Source organism: Bubalus kerabau, chromosome 17 (assembly GCF_029407905.1).
Source record: "Bubalus kerabau isolate K-KA32 ecotype Philippines breed swamp buffalo chromosome 17, PCC_UOA_SB_1v2, whole genome shotgun sequence".
Lineage (NCBI taxonomy): Eukaryota > Metazoa > Chordata > Mammalia > Artiodactyla > Bovidae > Bubalus > Bubalus kerabau.
The window spans coordinates 27159936-27179341 of NC_073640.1; the positions used below are offsets into that span (position 1 = coordinate 27159936).

General features: G+C 47.5%; 2 protein-coding genes across 2 annotated transcripts in view; one reads left to right on the top strand and one right to left on the bottom strand.

Moving 5' to 3' along the window:
• Window positions 1-132: 132 nt before the first annotated feature.
• Window positions 133-2797, bottom strand: LOC129630602 (skin secretory protein xP2-like). Its single transcript, XM_055551117.1, has 4 exons — window positions 2285-2797; window positions 1985-2050; window positions 882-1172; window positions 133-150 (listed from the first exon to the last, which is right to left on the bottom strand). Exons 1-4 carry the CDS (start codon window positions 2780-2782, stop codon window positions 133-135), a joined length of 873 nt encoding a protein of 290 aa, XP_055407092.1. The 5' UTR covers window positions 2783-2797.
• Window positions 2798-6075: 3278 nt separating this feature from the next.
• The window catches only part of BBS2 (Bardet-Biedl syndrome 2), a 94873-nt gene continuing 81542 nt past the window's right edge, over window positions 6076-19406 (top strand). The window contains exon 1 of the mRNA XM_055553169.1: window positions 6076-6339. Within this exon, the coding sequence (XP_055409144.1) occupies window positions 6310-6339 (30 nt within the window). The 5' untranslated portion in view covers window positions 6076-6309. The remainder of the gene's footprint in view (window positions 6340-19406) is intronic.

Consider the following 19406-nt stretch of genomic DNA (forward strand, 5'->3'; position numbering starts at 1 on the left):
GTTTACAGCATTCCATTCTCTTAGCTGGGATACTTTTCTTTCCCAGGACTTTTTCTTTTCCATTCAACCCAGGTAGACTGGAGTGTTCCCTTTCATCTAGGATTGAGCCACAACCACTGTGGATTAAAGCTCTCAGTACCCTACCTCCCCCTGAAGAAAGAAGGAGCTGGACACAAATTGCCAAATGAGCAGGTTTGAAAAGGAGCGGAACAATCTGTTTGGGGAGACAGGCTATTCAGGGTGGTGACCTTGGAAACACAGATGACAGTCTGCCAAGGCAGGCCCCGGGGCCTCCTGGCCTCGCCTCTGATGACTCTGAAAACAGGCAGCTTTGCAGGAGTGGCTAGAAAATTGCAGAAACTGCAGGCCTTTGGGGCTGGGGTCCGGTTTTAACTTCCCCCAACCCCATTGATTTCTCAGGTGGGTCAGTGGTAAAGAATCCGCCTGCCAAGAAGGAGATGCAGGTTTGATCCCTGAGTTGGGAAGTTCCTGTGGAAAGGGAAATGGCAACCCACCCCAGTATTCTTGCCTGGAAAATCCCATGGACAGAGGAGGCTGGCAGGCTACAATCCACGGGGTCGCAAAGAGTTGGACACGACTTAATGAAAACAGCAACAGCAACAAGTCCCACTGTACAGATGCAGACTGTGAGGCTGAGAAGCAGAAAAAGAAACAGACCCATATGAGTCTGGTCTCCCCTCTTTCCCCAGAGTTCAGCTTGACTTGGCAGGAGAGTCATGTGCCATCTGAAGGTGGGAGAATGTCCTCCCAGTCCCAAACAGACCAGTGGCCAGTCTCCCGATTTTATCTTCCAACTGGGCAGTTCTTCTGATGAGGCTCCTTCCACCCCCCCACCCCCCCACCCCCACCCCCGCCCCCACCCTGGCGTCCTTCCCCTTTAAGAAGAGACCAGTCCTTGGCTTATGCCATTCATAGGATTTATTGTCACTTGCCAGTGCCTTGCAGGGAAGGGAACACACTGCCAGGCTCACCACAGGGCAGGTGGCACTGGGCCACCCAGCACTATTTACACACGTTTCACACGGGACAGGGGGCACGTCCTCACTGGCAGCAGCTACACTTCTTCTCCTCAGCTTCGGCCCCCTCTCCACCTTTGCACACACAATCCTTGGCACATTTCTCACACTCTGCAGGGCAGCAGGAGCAGCAGCCTGCAGATAAAATGGGGAACGCCCAGTCTGATGGCCTGTCCTCCCCCATCTGTGCCCATCAAAAGGAAGGGGGGAAGGAGGGGTGCCAGAGGTCACTGCCCCCCGCTTCCTCGTCTTACACCTGGGTTGACTCAGCATCTCTGGTGTGTCAGCTACACACTGGGCTCCCATGGGGGAAGGGTAGCCAGTAACTAGCCCACAGCCCCATCTATGAGCCCAGGAGCCCAGGGGACGGTGGAGTGAGGCCAATGCTAGGGGGAACCAGGCCTTAAGGAGAAAACACCCAGGGGAAATGACCTTGAAGGACGAACCTGCAGGGGCAGATATGGTGCAAGTGTAGGGGCCAGGAGATTCATGGAGGGCATATGCCTAGTCTAATACACAAACAAGGGTGCCTTTCCCCTGCGTATTACACTGCTTTGGGGGAGATTCAGGGGAGGTAAAATTGAGGGGATCCACAAAGGCCTGAGAGGGCCCAAGGGACCTCAACTCCAGAGCTAACCCCCGGCCTCACCAATGTTTCCCCAGGCGCTGGAGGTCTGGAGGGGAGCGGTGGGCTCAGGAGAGCAGTTCTGCTTCCTAACTGCCCATTAGAACCTTCCGGGAATCCACAAACAATTGCCTGGGCCCAAGGTAACAATCACTGAAGGAGGGCCTGCAACTGAGTCTTCAGGCCTCTGGGTGGTTCTGTTCCCGTCAGAGTCAACGCAGTGTCACGGCCGGCCGAGGGGCCGCTCCGTGCCTACGTGGACAGGCGTGGTGCTCAGGGGAGGACCGGTAGGGGGGGCGCGCAGAGGGGTCCCCGCACTCACTCTTCTTGCTGGAGGCGCATGTGCAGCCCTCGCACTTGCAGGAGTCGGAGCAGGTGCAGGAGCCACCTGGGGGGGGGAGGGGCACAAGAAGGGCTAGAACACGGGGTGGGGCCAGGCCTAAAGGGAGATGGGGTACCCAGCCTCAATGCCCTTTGGGATATAGCCATGCCCATCCTTCAGGAGATTCAAAATGGGAAATAAGGGTCCCTTCCCCCAAATGTCCTTGAGCAAAGGCGTAGGGTTCTTTGCAAGTAAAGGGGCGCGCGGTGCCGCAGGGCGGGGGCGGGGGCGGGGGCTCACCAGTAGGGCAGGGGCAGGTTTCAGGGTCCATGCCGGAGAGGAGCGACCGCCGAAGCAGGCGAATCGGCTTCTAGGGCAATTGGATGCACTGGCTGCAGCAGGTGGCGAGGCTTTTATAGCCCCAGGCGGGGGCGCGTTGGCACAGCCCTCTAGGCGCGCGCCCCTCCTCTCTCCATCCGGGAGCACAAACCGGCGCGGAGGCGCGCATTGCGGCAAAGCTCCCCGCACCCCTGCCGTGTGTCCCCCGCCGTGTGCACCGCCGGGGCGCTCCCCCCACCCCACCCCGCTGCCGTGTGCACAGCCGGGTGCGCGCGCAGTCACGTACTTCCCACCGTGTGCACAGGGAACACTCCCCGCCCGCCTGTCCGCCCTTGTCCACCGCTGCAGCCGCCTCCCCGCAGAAAGTGCACACTTCCCGCCTCTGAAGGCGGAGGGAGAGCAAAAGGCTTTCTTATTTCCCAGCCCTTTCCTGCTTCTCATCCTCTCCACCGCCGTCATCCCTTATTCTGGGATTCCCAGGGTGCGCTGAGCCGTTCCGCTGCTCCAGGACTGCCTGTCTGATGGGGAGAGAACACACCCCGCCCCCACCCAAGGGCCCTCACAAACTGTCTTGGGAAGGACCTGCTCTGGGAGCCCTGCAGCACAGGACTGGGGTGTCCAGCGGGAGTTTTGGGGGGAGGGGTGGTGATGCTAGGTGGCTGCATCTCAGCTTCAGAGGGAAGCCTCTCTCCTTTTATCTGTTCCTCCTGCTGAGTTTCTGAGTCCCTTGAGCGTGTGGTTGGCTGAAAACTGGCCGCTCAAGAGATATCAATGTCAAATCCTAGAATCTGTGGTTATTACTTTATTTGGAAAGGAGGGATTTGCAGATGTAATTAAATTAAGAATCTTGAGATGAGATCATCCTGGATTATCCACATAGACCCTAAATCCAGTGATGAGCATCCTTAGAAGGTCCACAGAGACGCGAAGAGGAGGGGGCGATGTGACCATGGGAGCAGAGACTGGAGTGATGGGGCCAGCAGCTGCAGAAGCTGGACACAGAACAGTTCATGTCTTTTGTTATAAGACTGTGTCCTCACTGAGCAAGTCAGGACACTTAATCCCTAGGAAATGGAGGAGCAAAGGACAGCATTAGACAACTGGCCAAGGGTTAAAGGAGGAGGAGAAAGGGTTGCTGATGGTGTTTCAGAAAGGGCAGCCACATGGTGACCTACCACCCCCCAGTCCCGAACACGGGGGGCCTCACTTCTGCAGCTTGTAGTGTAAGCACCTTTCACATGGTTGTATTGGGCGTCACGGAGGCAACACTCATCTAGAGACAGTAAACAAAACAAAATTTTTCCCAGGAACCCTGCATTAAGGGGCTTCCCCGGTGGCTCAGCAGTTAAAGAATCTGCCTGCAATATAGGAGATATGGGTTCAATCCCTAGGTTGGGAAGATCCCCTAGAGGGGGAAATGGCAACCCCCTCCAGTATTCTTGCCTGGGAAATCCCATGGGCAGAGGAGTCTGTTGGGCTGCAGTCAGTTCAGTTCAGTTGCTCAGTCATGTCAGACTCTTTGCGACCCCATGGACTGCAGCACGCCAGGCTTCCCTGTCCGTCACTGACTCCCGGAGCTTGCTCAAACTCATGTCCATAGAGTTGGTGATGCCATCCAACCATCTCATCCTCTGTCATCCCCTTCTCCTCCTGCCTTCAATCTTTCCTAGCATTGGTGTCTTTTCCAGTGAGTCCATTCTTTGCATCAGGTGGCAAAGTATTGGAGTTTCAGCTTCAGCATCACTCCTTCCAATTCACAAATTCAGGACTAATTTCCTTTAGAATTGACTGGTTTGATCTCCTTGCAGTCCAAGGGACTCTCAAGAGTCTTCTCCAGCACCACAGTTCAAAAGGATCAATTATTCTGTGCTCAGCTTTCTTTATAGTCCAACTCTCACATCCATACATGACTACTGGAAAAACCATAGCTTTGAGTAGACAGAACTTTGTTGGCAAAATAATGTCTCTGCTTTTTAATATGCTATCTAGGTTGGTCATAGCTTTTCTTCCAAGGAGCAAGCAAGTTTTAATTTCATGGCTGCAGTCACCATCTGCAGTAATTTTGGAGCCCAAGAAAATAAAGTCTGTCACTGTTTCCATCGTTTTCCATCTATTTGCCATGAAGTGATGTAACTGGATGCTATGATCTTAGTTTTCTGAATGTTGAGTTTTAAGCCAACTTTTTCCACTCTCCTCTTTCACTTTCATGCATTCCATGCATGCTACAGTCGTGGGGTTGCAAAGAGTTGGACTCGACTACACAACAACAACCCGTTGCCTCCTCAAGAATGGAAGTGCCTCCACAAGTCCTCCCAAAGAGACATGATCACCTCTCACACCCAACTTCCACTTTTCAAAAAAGAAATACTGGGATAGGCTGGCACCTGGGACTCTCTATCAGCGTGCTTGCCCTTGAACCTGGCCAAATGTCTCTTCATTTACAAAGAAACTGTATGAAACTATAAATAACCATGCATGCCCAGTTGGGGCAATTAGGAACAATGAGATACAGGAGGGCCACAAACTGACCGCCATTTTGGAGGTGCCCAGAGCAGATGCCCTGAAGGAGGGCTTAACCCATTCCAGTATTCTTGCCTGGAGAATCTCATGGACAGAGTAGCCTGGCAGGCTAAAGTCCATGGGGTGGAAAAGAGTCAGACACGACTGAAACAACTCCGCACACAGCAAAATCAGGGTACTGTGCATGATCCCTGCGCACAGCACACCTAAGCCACCCCTCTGGCCCAACCAGAGCCACCTCTAACTTCATCCATTTAAGGAACCAGCCCACTTCCTGGGAGAGCGAGCAAGGACACCCGTTTCTTGTTCTCACTCCCTCATGCTGCAGCCTGAACCCAATAAAGCCTTGCCTGGCCTCTTATCAATTTCTCTTGATTAAAGGGTCAATACCTGTGGAGGATTTGCAGCCCTCCCCCTTTGGAGGTGGTCCTGAGGCTGCTTCCCAGGAAGGTGGAGTGACTGAGACTTGCCAGGACAGACCAGGCCCTACTCTGCTCCCCTCTGGCAAAGCTGAGCCTCTTCTAAATCGGAGCTGGACAAGCACTTGAAAATGTTGGTTGGAAACTCTGCACCCTCAAAAATATTGGCTTCCAGGGGGCCTCCAAATGGCCTCAGACAAGGAGCGAGCTAAGCTTTCTCCAGGCTTTGCACATGTTGGCTCATGAGTCTTCAGTTTCGATAAAGTTGAAGGAAGAGGAATAAGAAGGAAGGAAAAAAAGTCCAAAGAGGAGACACTATCATCTCCTATCTGGACATGACTTAGTGACCAAACAACAGCAACCCCAAGGTATTTAACGTCAAGCCCAGGTGGTTTCGCAACAGTGGCTTCAGGCAATTTCAATTCCACCACCTCGAGCACTGCTGTTTGTTTCCTGTTTGTTTTCGTTTTGCCTAAGGGCCCTCAGGCCTTAGACTTCTCTGGCCTGGGCGCTAAGCTTGACAGTACTCAAGGTCTCGCTATCTGGAAGGTTTAGTGCCAGGTTAGGTGTGCAACCTAACATTCAAGCCAAGCTGTCTGCCTGCCGTTTCCCCTTGGACTGCTCAGATTTCCTCAGAATTGAGGTTTCAGAGCTAGGAGAACCAGTTCTCACCCTGAGGGCTAGTCTTGTTAACCCGACTGGGCTCAGGGATGTCCAGAAAGCTAATTAAATGTTATTCCTGAGCTGTCTGTGACGATGTTTCCAGAAGAGATTAGCATTTGAATCAGAAGACTGAGTAAAGATCACCTTTACCATTGCGGGTGGACGTCATCCAATCTAATGAGGGTCTAGGTAGAACAAAGAAGTAGAGGAAGGGTGAATTTGCCCTCTGCCCGATCTCAGACATCCATTTTCTCCCCTTGGACTCCTGGTTCTCGGGCCTTTGGACTTGGACTGGGACTATAGGCTTCTCCGTTCCCAGCCTTCCAGACTCGGATTGAATTTCACCATTGGCTGTAAAGGTGATCTCCACCCTGCAGATGGCAGATGTTGGAACATTTCAGCCTCCATAATCCAGTAAGTCAATTCCTAAAATGAGTCACTCTGTAGTGTAGATTGCCTACAATTCTGTTTCTCTGTAGAGTCTTAATATATCACCCACACCCAAGGGTGGCCAGGATTTTGAGAGATCTGAAAGCCGCAACATTCTTCTGAAATACCCTCTTGCCCACCCCTACCTGCCAATTCTTCACAGAACCAGGCTTCTCATCCTTCTTTCTCAGCTTCTGTGACCTCCAAAGAGCATTTCACGTAGGTGCGTCACTCCAGAAAGTTCCCGATCACCTCACCTTCATTTCCCTCTGACCCCTTGTTAATTCTCAGTGTAAATTTATTTTGTTTGTGTTCCCTATGCCTGTGATGCTCCTTCCCCAGATATCCACATGGCTCGCTCCCTTCTTTCTTCTAATCTCAAATCTTGCTGCCTCCATGAAGCTCAAATCTTGATCGCCTCCGTGATCACCCTTAAAATGGCAACACATACCTCGGTCCCCCATACTTTGCTCTGTCTTTTCTTTTTTCATAGCATTTAACACCTTTTAGTGAACTATATCATTCATTGGTAAAGCTTATTGCTATCTCCCCCCTGCTAAAATTTAATCACTGTAATCTGATGAAGAATTAATTTCTTTTGTTCGTGGACATATAAAGTGCCTGGAATAGTGTCCTGGACATCAGAGATATTCAGGAGATATTTACTGAATGAATGAATGAGTGGCTCTGAAGTCAAGCTGTTGCCTTTGTTACTGAAAGGTTCTTAACCTCCTTAGTCAATAGAAATTGATGAGACCAGACAAAGAATTTACGCACGGCTTTTTAGGGTTCCTGCTGCAGCAGTGGGGAGCAAAAACAAGTGACAGATTCCTATGCTTTCTCCCTGAGAGGGGGGCAAGCTGGTTCCTTCTATGGGGTGTGGGTAGGAGGGGGTCCATATGTTGGGCCCAAGGGATGGCCTAGGTGGTCTGCCTTTGATGGTGCTGTGTGGGTTTTTGGTCTTTCTTTCTTTGTTTTATTTTTATTTAATAATTTTTGGCCGTGCTGGGTCTTTATTGTTGTGCCTTGATTTTCTCTAATTGTGATGAGCGGGGTCTACTCTGTAGTTGTGCTGTGTGGGCTTCTCACTGAGGTGGCTTCTCTTGTTGGAGAACACAGGCTGTAGGGCGTGTGAGCTTCAGTAATTATGGCTCATGGGCTTGGTTGCCCCTTAGTTGCATGTGGGATCTTCCTAGACCAAGGATCGAACCCATGTCGCTCTCATTGGCTGGTGGACTCTTAACCGACTCTTAACCACTGGACCACCAGGCAAGTCCCTGGTTTTTTGTCTTCTTGTATCTTGTTAATAATTTGCCCCAATTGCATACACAGGCAATTATTTTTAGTCTCATAGTTGATTTGAGAAGAAGGCAATGGCACCCCACTCCAGTACTCTTGCCTGGAAAATCCCATGGACGGAGGAGCCTGGTGGGCTGCCGTCCGTGGGGTCGCTAAGAGTCAGACATGACTGAGCGACTTCACTTGCACTTTTCACTTTCATGCATTGGAGAAGGAAATGGCAACCCACTCCAGTGTTCTTGCCTGGAGAATCCCAGGGACGGGGAGCCTGATGGCCTGCCGTCTATGGGGTTGCACAGAGTCGGACACGACTGAAGCACTTAGCAGCAGCAGCAGCAGCATAGTTGATTTGTATCTTGTTGCTTAAAGACGTTTGTCTATGTACAAGCACTGCAGCAAAGGGTCCCAGGTGCCAGCCCGTTTCAGGTCACAATCTGACTCTAACACTAATAATGTGACAAGTGACTAGCAAATTGCTAACATTTCTGTGTCTTGGGTTGCTTAAGGGTAAAATGGTAACAGTTTTTTCAGTGGCTTAAATTGGGAGGCACTTGGAAAGCTTTCAGAGTAGGGCCCTAACTATGTTGGCTCTTTCTGTTTGCAAATAAGTCTGAGACTCATGAGGTCCAGTGAAGACTCTGCAGGAGCCTGGGACCCCTAGAGCTCCTACCTGACACCCAGCTCCATTGTTAGCCTCAGTTCTGGGCTTCCCGAATGGCAGCTCCCTCTGATTGACATGGGTTTACAGGCGTTGGCTTGGACCAGCTGAGTCACAGACATCAATCCTCACTCTGAGCCCTGCACCCAATCCCAGTGCTTCCTGGGAGAAGGGAGTGCATGGAGATACTTATCTTTTTAAATGAGATTGGAGCCAGGAGGCAGGATCAGATGGGTTGAGGGGTGGAGATCACTTAGGATCACACCAACTAATGGATGGAAAATCCCCAGGTCATCTCAGAAACAAGCCCAACAAGTCCCATCCCTGGCTGAAATTGGTTCAGTGCAGTATTAAGACGGTTGCATTGCTCTCTTAAAGAGTTTCCCAATTTATTATCTTGGGACTGAAAGTTGGCCAAGAGTTTAGGAGCCTGAGTAAACAGCAGTGTACCCAAAAGAGGTTGCAAATATGCTTATTTGCAAAGAAAGTCATTTCTTGGAGAGATCTAGACATTTATTAGTAGAGTCATTGTTAAAAGAGTAATATTGTTCACAGGGGCAGCTGAAGCAGAAGAATGGGCTCTGGTCTAAGAACCCCCTGGTTGCTAGTTCCAGCTCTTTCAAAAACTAGCTTTCTGAACTCAAGGAAATCTCTCCCCAGTTTTCATAGTTTGACCAGATAACTGCTAGTGACTAATATGGATAATGTTCACCATTTGCTGGGTCTTTACTATGTATTTTGAGTACCATGTTTTATAGATATGTTTTTATGTCATATCTTAGATTCCACATCTAAGTGATAAGTTTTTTGCATTTCTCTGACTTACTTCACTTACTATGATAATCTCTAGGTCTCTCCATGTTGCTGCAAATGGCATTATTTCATTCTTTTTAATGGATGAGTAGTATTCCATAGGAAGAAGGCGATGGCACCCCACTCCAATACCCTTGCCTGGAGTCCATGGAGTCACGAGGAGTCGGACACGACTGAGCTGACTTCACTTTCACTTTTCACTTTCATGCATTGGAGAAGGAAATGGCAACCCACTCCAGTTTTCTTGCCTGGAGAATCCCAGGAACGGGGGAGCCTGGTGGTGTGCTGTCTCTGGGGTCTCTCAGAGTCGGACACGACTGAAATGACTTAGCAGCAGCAGCAGCAGTATTCCAGTGTGTGTGTGTGTGTGTGTGTGTGTGTGTGTTATATCACATCTTTTTTATCCATCTGTTAATGACCATTTAGGTCTTGGCTATTATAAACAGAGCTTCTATAAACATGGGGGTGAATGTATCTTTTTGAATGATGGTTCTGTCTGGGTATATGTCCAGGTGTGGAATTTCTAGATCATACGGTGACTCTAGTTTTTTGAGGAACCTCCATACTGCTTTCCATGGTGGCTGCCCTAATTTACATCCCCACTGATAGTGTAAGAGGGTTCCCTTCTCTCCACACCCTCTCCAGCACAATAAGTGAGATTCTTCATGCAGATCACCTAACACATGATCAGTTCAGTTCAGTTCAGTCGCTCAGTCATGTCTGATTCTTTGTGACCCCATGAATCGCAGCACGCCAAGCCTCCCTGGCCATCACCAACTCCCAGAGTTCACTCAAACTCATGTCCAACGAGTCAGTGATGCCATCCAGCCATCTAATCCTCTGTTCCCTTCTCCTCCTGCCCCCAATCCCTCCCAGCATCAGAGTCTTTTCCAATGAGTCAACTCTTCGCATGAGGTGGCCAAAGTACTGGAGTTTCAGCTTTAGCATCAGTCCTTCCAAAGAAATCCCAGGGCTGATCTCCTTCAGAATGGACTGGTTGGATCTCCTTGCAGTCCAAGGGACTCTCAAGAGTCTTCTCCAACACCACAGTTCAAAAGCATCAATTCTTCGGCACTCAGCCTTCTTCACAGTCCAACTCTCACATCCATACATGATCACAGGAAAAACCATAGCCTTGACTAGACGGACTTTTGTTGGCAAAGTAATGTCTCTGCTTTTGAATATGCTATCTAGGTTGGACATAACTTTCCTTCCAAGGAGTAAGCGTCTTTTAATTTCATGGCTGCAGTAACCATCTGTGGTGATTTTGGAGCCCCAAAAAAGTAAAGTCTGACACTGTTTCCCCATCTATTTCCCATGAAGTGATGGGACCGGATGCCCTGATCTTTGTTTTCTGAATGTTGAGCTTTAAGCCAACTTTTTCACTCTCCACTTTCACTTTCATCAAGAGGCTTTTGAGTTCCTCTTCACTTTCTGCCATAAGGGTGGTGTCATCTGCATATCTGAGGTTACTGATATTTCTCCCGGCAATCTTGATTCCAGCTTGTGTTTCTTCCAGCCCAGCGTTTCCCATGATGTACTCTGCATATAAGTTAAATAAGCAGGGTGACAATATACAGTCTTGACGTACTCCTTTTCCTATTTGGAACCAGTCTGTTGTTCCATGTCCAGTTCTAACTGTTGCTTCCTGACCTGCATACAGATTTCTCAAGAGGCAGGTCAGGTGGTCTGGTATTCCCATCTCTTTCAGAATTTTCCACAGTTTATTGTCATCCACACAGTCAAAGGCTTTGGCATAGTCAATAAAGCAAAAATAGATGTTTTTCTGGAACTCTTTTGCTTTTTCCATGATCCAGCAGATGTTGGCAATTTGATCTCTGGTTCCTTTGCCTTTTCTAAAACCAGCTTGAACATCAGGAAGTTCACAGTTCATGTATTGCTGAAGCCTGGCTTGGAGAATTTAGAGCATTACTTTACTAGCATGTGAGATGAGTGCAATTTTGTGGTAGTTTGAGCATTCTTTGGCATTCCCTTTCTTTGGGATTGGAATGAAAACTGACCTTTTCCAGTCCTGTGGCCACTGCTGAGTTTTCCAAATTTGCTGGCATATTGAGTGCAGCACTTTCACAGCATCATCTTTCAGGATTTGAAATAGCTCCACTGGAATTCCATCACCTCCACTAGCTTTGTTCATAGTGATGCTTTCTAAGGCCCACTGGACTTCACATTCCAGGATGTCTGGCTCTAGGTGAGTGATCACATCATCGTGATTATCTAGGTCATTAAGATCTTTTTTGTACAGTTCTTCTGTGTATTCTTGCCACCTCTTCTTAATATCTTCTGCTTCTATTAGGTCCATACCATTTCTGTCCTTTATCGAGCCCATCTTTGCATGAAATATTCCCTTGGTATCTAATTTTCTTGAAGAGATCTCTAGTCTTTCCCATTCTGTTGTTTTCCTCTATTTCTTTGCATAGATCACTGAGGAAGGCTTTCTTATCTCTCCTTGCTATTCTTTGGAACTCTGCATTCAGATGCTTATATCTTTCCTTTTCTCCTTTGCTTTTCGCTTCTCTTTTCACAGCTATTTGTAAGGCCTCCCCAGACAGCCATTTTGCTTTTTTGCATTTCTTTTCCATGGGGATGGTCTTGATCCCTGTCTCCTGTACAGTGTCACGAACCTCATTCCATAGTTCATCAGGCACTCTATCAGATCTAGGCCCTTAAATCTATTTCTCACTTCCACTGTAGAATCATAAGGGATTTGATTTAGGTCATACCTGAATGGTCTAGTGGTTTTCCCTACTTTCTTCAATTTAAATCTGAATTTGGCAATAAGGAGTTCATGGTCTGAGCCACAGTCAGCTCCTGGTCTTGTTTTTGCTGACTGTATAGAGCTTCTCCATCTTTGGCTGCAAAGAATATAATCAATCTGATTTCGGTGTTGACCATCTGGTGATGTCCATGTGTAGAGTGTTCTCTTGTGTTGTTGGAAGAGGGTGTTGGCTATGACCAGTGCATTTTCTTAGAAAAACTCTATTAGTCTTTGCTCTGCTTCATTCCGTATTCCAAGGCCAAATTTGCCTGTTACTCCAGGTGTTTCTTGATGTCCTACTTTTGCATTCCAGTCCCCTATAATGAAAAGGACATCTTTTTTGGGTGTTAGTTCTAAAAGGTCTTGTAGGTCTTCATAGAACTGTTCAACTTCAGCTTCTTCAGCATTACTGGTTGGGGCATAGACTTGGATTACTGTGATATTGAATGGTTTGCCTTGGAAATGAACAGAGATCATTCTGTCGTTTTTGAGATTGCATCCAAATACTGCATTTTGGACTCTTTTGTTGACCATGATAGCTACTCCATTTCTTCTGAGGGATTCCTGCCCACAGTAGTAGATTTAATGGTCATCTGAGTTAAATTCACCCATTCCAGTCCATTTTAGTTCGCTGATTCCTAGAATGTCGACATTCACTCTTGCCATCTCTTGTTTGACCACTTCCAATTTGCCTTGATTCATGGGCCTGACATTCCAGGTTCCTATGCAATATTGCTCTTTACAGCATCGGACCTTACTTCTATCACCAGTCACATCCACAGCTGGGTATTATTTTTGCTTTGGCTCCAACCCTTCTTTCTTTTTGGAGTTATTTCTCCACTGATCTCCAGTAGCATATTGGGCACCTACTGACCTGGGGAGTTTCTCTTTCAGTATCCTATCATTTTGCCTTTTCATACTGTTCATGGGGTTCTCAAGGCAAGAATACTGAGGTGGTTTGCCATTCTCTTCTCCAGTGGACCACATTCTGTCAGATCTCTCCACCATGACCCGCCCATCTTGGGTTGCCCCACAGGCATGGCTTAGTTTCATTGAGTTAGACAAGGCTGTGGTCCTAGTGTGATTAGATTGACTAATTTTCTGTGAGTATGGTTTCAGTGTGTCTGCCCTCTGATGCCCTCTTGTAACACCTACCATCTTACTTGGGTTTCTCTTACCTTGGGCATGGTATCTCATGCTCCAGCAAAGCGCAGCCATTGCTCCTTAACTTAGACGAGGGGTATCTCCTCACTGCCGCCCTTCTTGACCTTCAACATGTGATAGCTCCTCTAGGCCCTCCTGCACTCGCGCAGCCACCGCTCCTTGTGCTCAGTGAACACTTCTCTGTTCAGGAATCTTCCAGGATCTGGAACTAGCAAATGATGGTTGCCAGTTCCCTTTTACCTACTTCTCCTATCTCTTCATGGTCTGCCCCCTACCTACCCTGGCAACCAAATGTAGTCCATGCTAACCCAAAAATGTGCCCTAAGCTCTCCTGCTTCTGCTCATACTTTTGCCACTTCCTGGAATTTCCTGCCCATGATTTCTACCTGTTTAAAATCCTATGTAACCTTCGAGGCCACCTCCTTCAAGAAGTCTTCACTCTTGTCTACAACCAAATGTAATTGCCGTCTTTAGAACTTCTCCAGGGGTTTGTCTGGATACTTTCTGCCGCATAGAAGGGTACAAGGTAGTCTGACAGTCTCCCCAGTGGACTGGTCCCAGAAGGCTGAAGCTGGAAGAAGCGATTCCTTCCTCTCTCCTTGATTCTGTGCCTAGCAAAACTCCCTGTACACTTGAAATGTCTTTTGATTGTTGAGTGAATAAATCAACGTGAGAACTGAGAGCGCCCAACTTTGGACTCACTCTTTTTGTGGAACACCTTTGAAGGCTGGGTCAGGAAAAGAGGTTGATTTAAGTATGTATTATTGAAGTTATTCTGTGGGTCCCAGCATCTTCCTTTGCCTAATGAGTCATTTAGTGGTGAACCCTTTCATATTGCAAATATTTATTGAGCAGACACGAAGGAAGTGGAACAGTGTCTTTCTTCTCCAAGAACCCACATCCTGGGTGAGGAGGCATTTAATAAAAAAAAAAAAAAAAAATCAACACACAGTAAGATGAGCACAATTTTATTAACCAGTCCCCAAGTTTGGAACATTTTTGTTGTTTTCAAATCCTCACTGTTATACTTCATACTGTGATAAACCTATTGGCATCTTTTGAGTGTGTCCATTCATAATTTTTTTCTTAGGACACTACATTCCTTGAAGTAGAATTTCTGGCTCAAAGTACACATTTTTTCCTTTTCAAACAGTATTTGTTTAAAAAATGCTACTTCAGTAAATTTTGGAAATTTCAGAGTAATAGAAAAGTGGAAAAGTAAAGAATTTCATCTATGATCTGAACTCAACCACTGTTTATTTTAGTATAGTTCATTTCCATATTTGGTATGTTTTTCTTTTTCAAAAAAAAAATCCTGCATAATGAATTGTAGCCTAATATTTAAGGTTGTGACTGTAATCATTTCCTGTATTTTTGCATTTTTAATGGGTTATATCCTCTTGTGTGCACAGACCATGGCTTACTTGAGCAACTTCATGGAATTGAAGTTATTTCCAGTTTTTCATAATTGTAAATAGTGAAAATGAAACTTTTTATGAGTAAGTGAAGTTGTGTTTTTTTTCCCCTGAATTTGCAGTGAACTCTTAGAATAGATTTCCAGAAGTGAAACCACTGGGGCAAATGGATAAAATGATTTTATGGTTTTTTAACATATCAATATATTGCCAAATTATTCTTTAATTTTTTTAATTTTTTTATTTTACATGGAAGTACAGTCGATTAACAATGTTGTGATAGCTTCGGGTGGAAAGCAAATACATATACATACATCCATTCTCCCCCAAACTCCCTCTCTTCCAGGCTGCCACATAATTTTGAGCAGAGTTCCCTGTGTATACAGTTGTTGTTTTAAGTCGCTAAGTCGTGTCCGACTCTTTGCAACCCCATGGACCGTAGCCCACCAGGCTCCTTTGTCCATGGGATTTCCCAGGCAAGAATACTGGAATGGGTTGCCAGTTCTGTCCTTGTTATCACCAAATGATTTTTAAAAGCCTTACGCCTGTGAATCTAGGTACTTGGCACCTTGTTAAGGCCTTCGGAGAACTGATTTATCCTCCCCCAGAGGTGACTAAGGATTCTGGCCCCTTTCTGGGATTTCTTGGGCTCCAAACCCAGCTAGACTCAGGTTGAAACCAGTGTGTGCAATTCCCTGAGGCTCAGAGGACTCAGTATGCTCCTGCCTCTGGGTCTGGAGCGCCCCCTGCAGTTCACACGAGGAACTTCCCACTCGGTGACCTGGGCTCCATTCCTTCCCCACCAAACCTTGCTCTGGTCTCCATCCAAGTCGGAGCATGACCTGAGCAGGTCCAGCGTCTGTCACAGGCTCTCTGAGGTCTCCATTGTCCCTTGGGCAACACAGGAGCACAATACGTATTGTGTCAGCCTGCTAACACGGCGTTTTCCTGCTCCAGTCAACTCTGCCATGAGAAAGCTTTTTTTCCCCTGACTTCAAATTGCGTTCCTTCGTGTTTCTTGCACTGCTCAGGTGTTACCCATTTAGGGTCATATGTAACCAGTTTGCCCCTTTTTCACTTTGGCCTTTGCCCCAGCTCATCTTCCCTCCTGGTCTTCAAGCTTTCCTCTCAGCCTTTCCTGCCTGAGTAGGGAAAAGGTCTTTAACGTCTCTGAGTCTAGTTTCTTTACCTGTGTAATTAACATAATTGTTGCTATTCTGCAAGGTTTTTGCAGGCATTCAAATAATACCAATAAAAAGCTGAGTACAGGGGCTTCCCTGGTGGTCCAGTGTTTAAGAATCCACCTTGCAATGCAGGGGATATGGGTTTGATCCCTGTCGGAGAAATAAGATCCCACATGCAGCAGAGCAACTGAGCCAGTGTGCCACGACTAGAGGGTCCTGGTGCCACAACTGAGACCTAATGCAGCCACACACACACACAAAAATAAATAAACAAGAGCTGAGCCCAGATATTTGGTTCAAGATGGAAGGCTGAGGACATGCATTTTACCTCTCCTTCCTCCTGAAGATCCATGGGAAGAAAAACTCAGAAGACAGCAGGGACTTGGTGTTAGGGAGGATGACTTGGATTAATGAATCAGATTTTAACATTTTTCTGGAATATCACTTCAGCTCAGTAGCTCAGTCGTGTCCGACTCTGAGACCCCATGAATCGAAGCACGCCAGGCCTCCCTGTCCATCAACAACTCCCGGAGTTCACTCAGACTCATGTCCATCGAGTCAGTGATGCCATCCAGCCATCTCGTCCTCTGTCGTCCCCTTCTCCTCCTGCCCCCAATCCCTCCCAGCATCAGAGTCTTTTCCAATGAGTCAACTCTTCGCCTGAGGTGGCCAAAGTACTGGAGTTTCAGCTTTAGCATCATTCCTTCCAAAGAAATCCCAGGGCTGATCTCCTTCAGAATGGACTGGTTGGATCTCCTTGCAGTCCAAGGGACTCTCAAGAGTCTTCTCCAACACCACAGTTCAAAAGCATCAATTCTTCGGCGCTCAGCCTTCTTCACAGTCCAACTCTCACATCCATACATGACCACAGGAAAAACCATAGCCTTGACTAGATGGACCTTTGTTGGCAAAGTAATGTCTCTGCTTTTGAATATGCTATCTAGGTTGGACATAACTTTCCTTCCAAGGAGTAAGCGTCTTTTAATTTCATGGCTGCAGTCACCATCTGCAGTGATTTTGGAGCCCAAAAAAATAAAGTCTGACACTGTTTCCACTGTTTCCCCATCTATTTCCCATGAAGTGATGGGACTGGATGCCATGATCTTCATTTTCTGAAAGTTGAGCTTTAAGCCAACTTTTTCACTCTCCACTTTCACTTTCATCAAGAGACTTCTGAGTTCCTCATCACTTTCTGCCCTAAGAGTGGTGTCATCTGCATATCTGAGGTTACTGATATTTCTCCCGGCAATCTTGATTCCAGCTTGTGTTTCTTCCAGTCCAGCGTTTCTCATGATGTACTCTGCATATAAGTTAAATAAGCAGGGTGACAATATACAGTCTTGACGTACTCCTTTTCCTATTTGGAACCAGTCTGTTGTTCCATGTCCAGTTCTAACTGTTGCTTCCTGACCTGCATACAGATTTCTCAAGAGGCAGGTCAGGTGGTCTGGTATTCCCATCTCTTTCAGAATTTTCCACAGTTTATTGTGATCCACACAGTCAAAGGCCTTTGCATAGTCAATAAAGCAAAAATAGATGTTTTTCTGGAACTCTCTGGAATATCAAAATGGGTCAAATCACATTTATGGGTGGATGGAAGGAGAGAAAGCCACAGCTCAGATCAAGAAGTAGAGATGTCCACGGGGTGGGGTGGCTATTTTATTCTGTTTTAGTTGGGAAATCAAACTGGGAGAGGGGAAGAACAGGGAGGCACAGCAACCAGGATGGTGACTGAAGGGGGATAAACCTGGAGAGCCGTGACATGGCCTCCTTCACTTTTACTTGTTTGGATCTGCCATGTTGCCCCAGGCTGAGACTGTGAGATATTCTCCAAAGAAATGGAGTAACCAGTCTAGGAGGGGGCCAAACTCACCAGCAACAAATGAGCGTTCCTGTTGCCCATCCTCGCCAGCGTTTGGTGTTGTCCGTCTTCTGGACTTTGTCCATCCTCAGAGGTGTGTAGCAGCATCTCATTGTTTTACATTTCCCTGAAGACATATGATGTGGAGCATTTTTTCATATGGTTCTGTGGCATCTGTATAGATTTTCTTTGGTGAGGTGTCTGTTAAGGTCTTTGATTCACTTTTTGTTGTTTTGAGGACATAGGACAAGAGGTGGAGGAGTATTTTCTTAGGGACCCATGTTAGACACGAGAGCTAGTGTTTAGGGTTAATTGATCAGACTGTGCCAAACAAGTACTTGATCATGAGTGACAGCAGCCCCCATGTATTCTTCAATAAATCTGTGTTTTGAGTGTTTGGATATGTAGGCTCTTTAAAGCACAAGGCCCAGGGCGGGGGCCTTTTATTCCTGGGTGTGGGGCTGGAGTACCCGCAGCCTTCTCTCTGCCCCATCCATCTACCAAAGGCACAAGCATGAACTCTAAGCCCAGCAGCCCCAAATTCAGGTCCCAGTTCTGCTGCCTATGAGCCTCGTGACTCTGAGCAACCCATTGAGTCTCCCAAACCTTGGCATCCCCATCTGGGCAAAAGGAAAGATGGAAGGTTAGCCTGTAAGTTCATCCCTTTCCTTCTGCCCCTGGCTCCATTCCATTCTGCAGACATCAAAACCCTAGTGCCCAGTCCCTATCCACACATCCCCCTTCCTTGAATTCCGCCATCCCTCAGGTCAAGGAGCACACAGACTGCTGGCATGGTCCACCCTCAGGCAGGACCGACCTGGGGAAGAGGCCCACACAGGCCCTGAAGTTGGTCCCCAGTACTCAAAGCCTTGTCTCACCGGGGTAAGTGGGAGAGGGACAGATAGAGTTCTGGGTGAATGTGTCTTCATGGACTCTCAGTCTCCTTACCTGTAGGGAGGAGAGCCAGAGACAGACCTTCTAAGGCAGGGGGTCCATAGCAGAACCCTGACTGTCCAGCTCTGGAGTGGTCCTGATGGTGCAGGGTCCATGAGATGAGGTTTATAAACTGCTTAGCCCAGTGCTTGGTACTTGTTAAGCGTTCAGCACTCTGTGCTTGATAAATATTAGTTGTTGGTATTATTATTATTAATAAGAAACTCTGAAGGCTCAAGAATGTGGTAGGAATAAATGAGATTGTTCAAATGAAGCATTTGAATGAGATGAGATGGCATCCCTTGGGAGCACTGAGGCTGAGTGACCGGTCAGCCTGCTTGTTGGAGCCACGGGGAACCTCTCTGCCCACTGGAAGTTATGGTTACCAGGATCGTGTCCTTCCCAAGGGGCCCCAGAGCTCTGCCATCACTGAGAGCGACTTGCCAGGGACCTTGTCAGAGACTCATGAACAGAAGCCTAAGAAAGCCCTGTGAATCCCCATTTAGAGAGTACCTACTGTGTACACTGATCCTATGCTGTGGGTTCTCCCTGTGAGGGAGGGACACTTTGCAGATGTGGAAACTGAGCCTCGGGAGGTAAGTGACTTGTTCAAGGTCACACAGCGGGGAGTGGGGGGCGGGGGTGGAGTGTCCGACTCCCGAGTCCTTCCTGTTGCACCGTGATGCTGCACCTAAAGCTCAATTCAGGGGGCGGTCCTACGATGGCCGAGGAATAGGATGGGGAAACCACTTTCTCCCCCACAAATTCATCAAAAGAACATTTGAACGCTGAGTAAATTCCACAAAACAACTTCTGAATGCCGGCAGAGGACATCAGGCACCCAGAAAAGCAGCCCGTTGTCTTCGAAAGGAGGTAGAAAAAAATATAAAAGATAAAAAAAAGAGACAAAAGAGGGACAGAGATCTGTCCCAGGAAGGGAGTCTTAAAA

What these genes read in the sequence shown, in the direction of transcription:
- LOC129630602 (XM_055551117.1), bottom strand. Translation starts at nt 2,782, where the DNA reads ATGACGGCGGTGGAGAGGATGAGAAGCAGGAAAGGGCTGGGAAATAAG. An exon ending in AACCTGCCCCTGCCCTACTG is followed by an intron (nt 2,051 to 2,284) that starts GTGAGCCCCCGC and finishes TCCCCCCCCCAG; the next exon opens with GTGGCTCCTGCACCTGCTCC. An exon ending in ATGCGCCTCCAGCAAGAAGA is followed by an intron (nt 1,173 to 1,984) that starts GTGAGTGCGGGG and finishes TTTTATCTGCAG; the next exon opens with GCTGCTGCTCCTGCTGCCCT.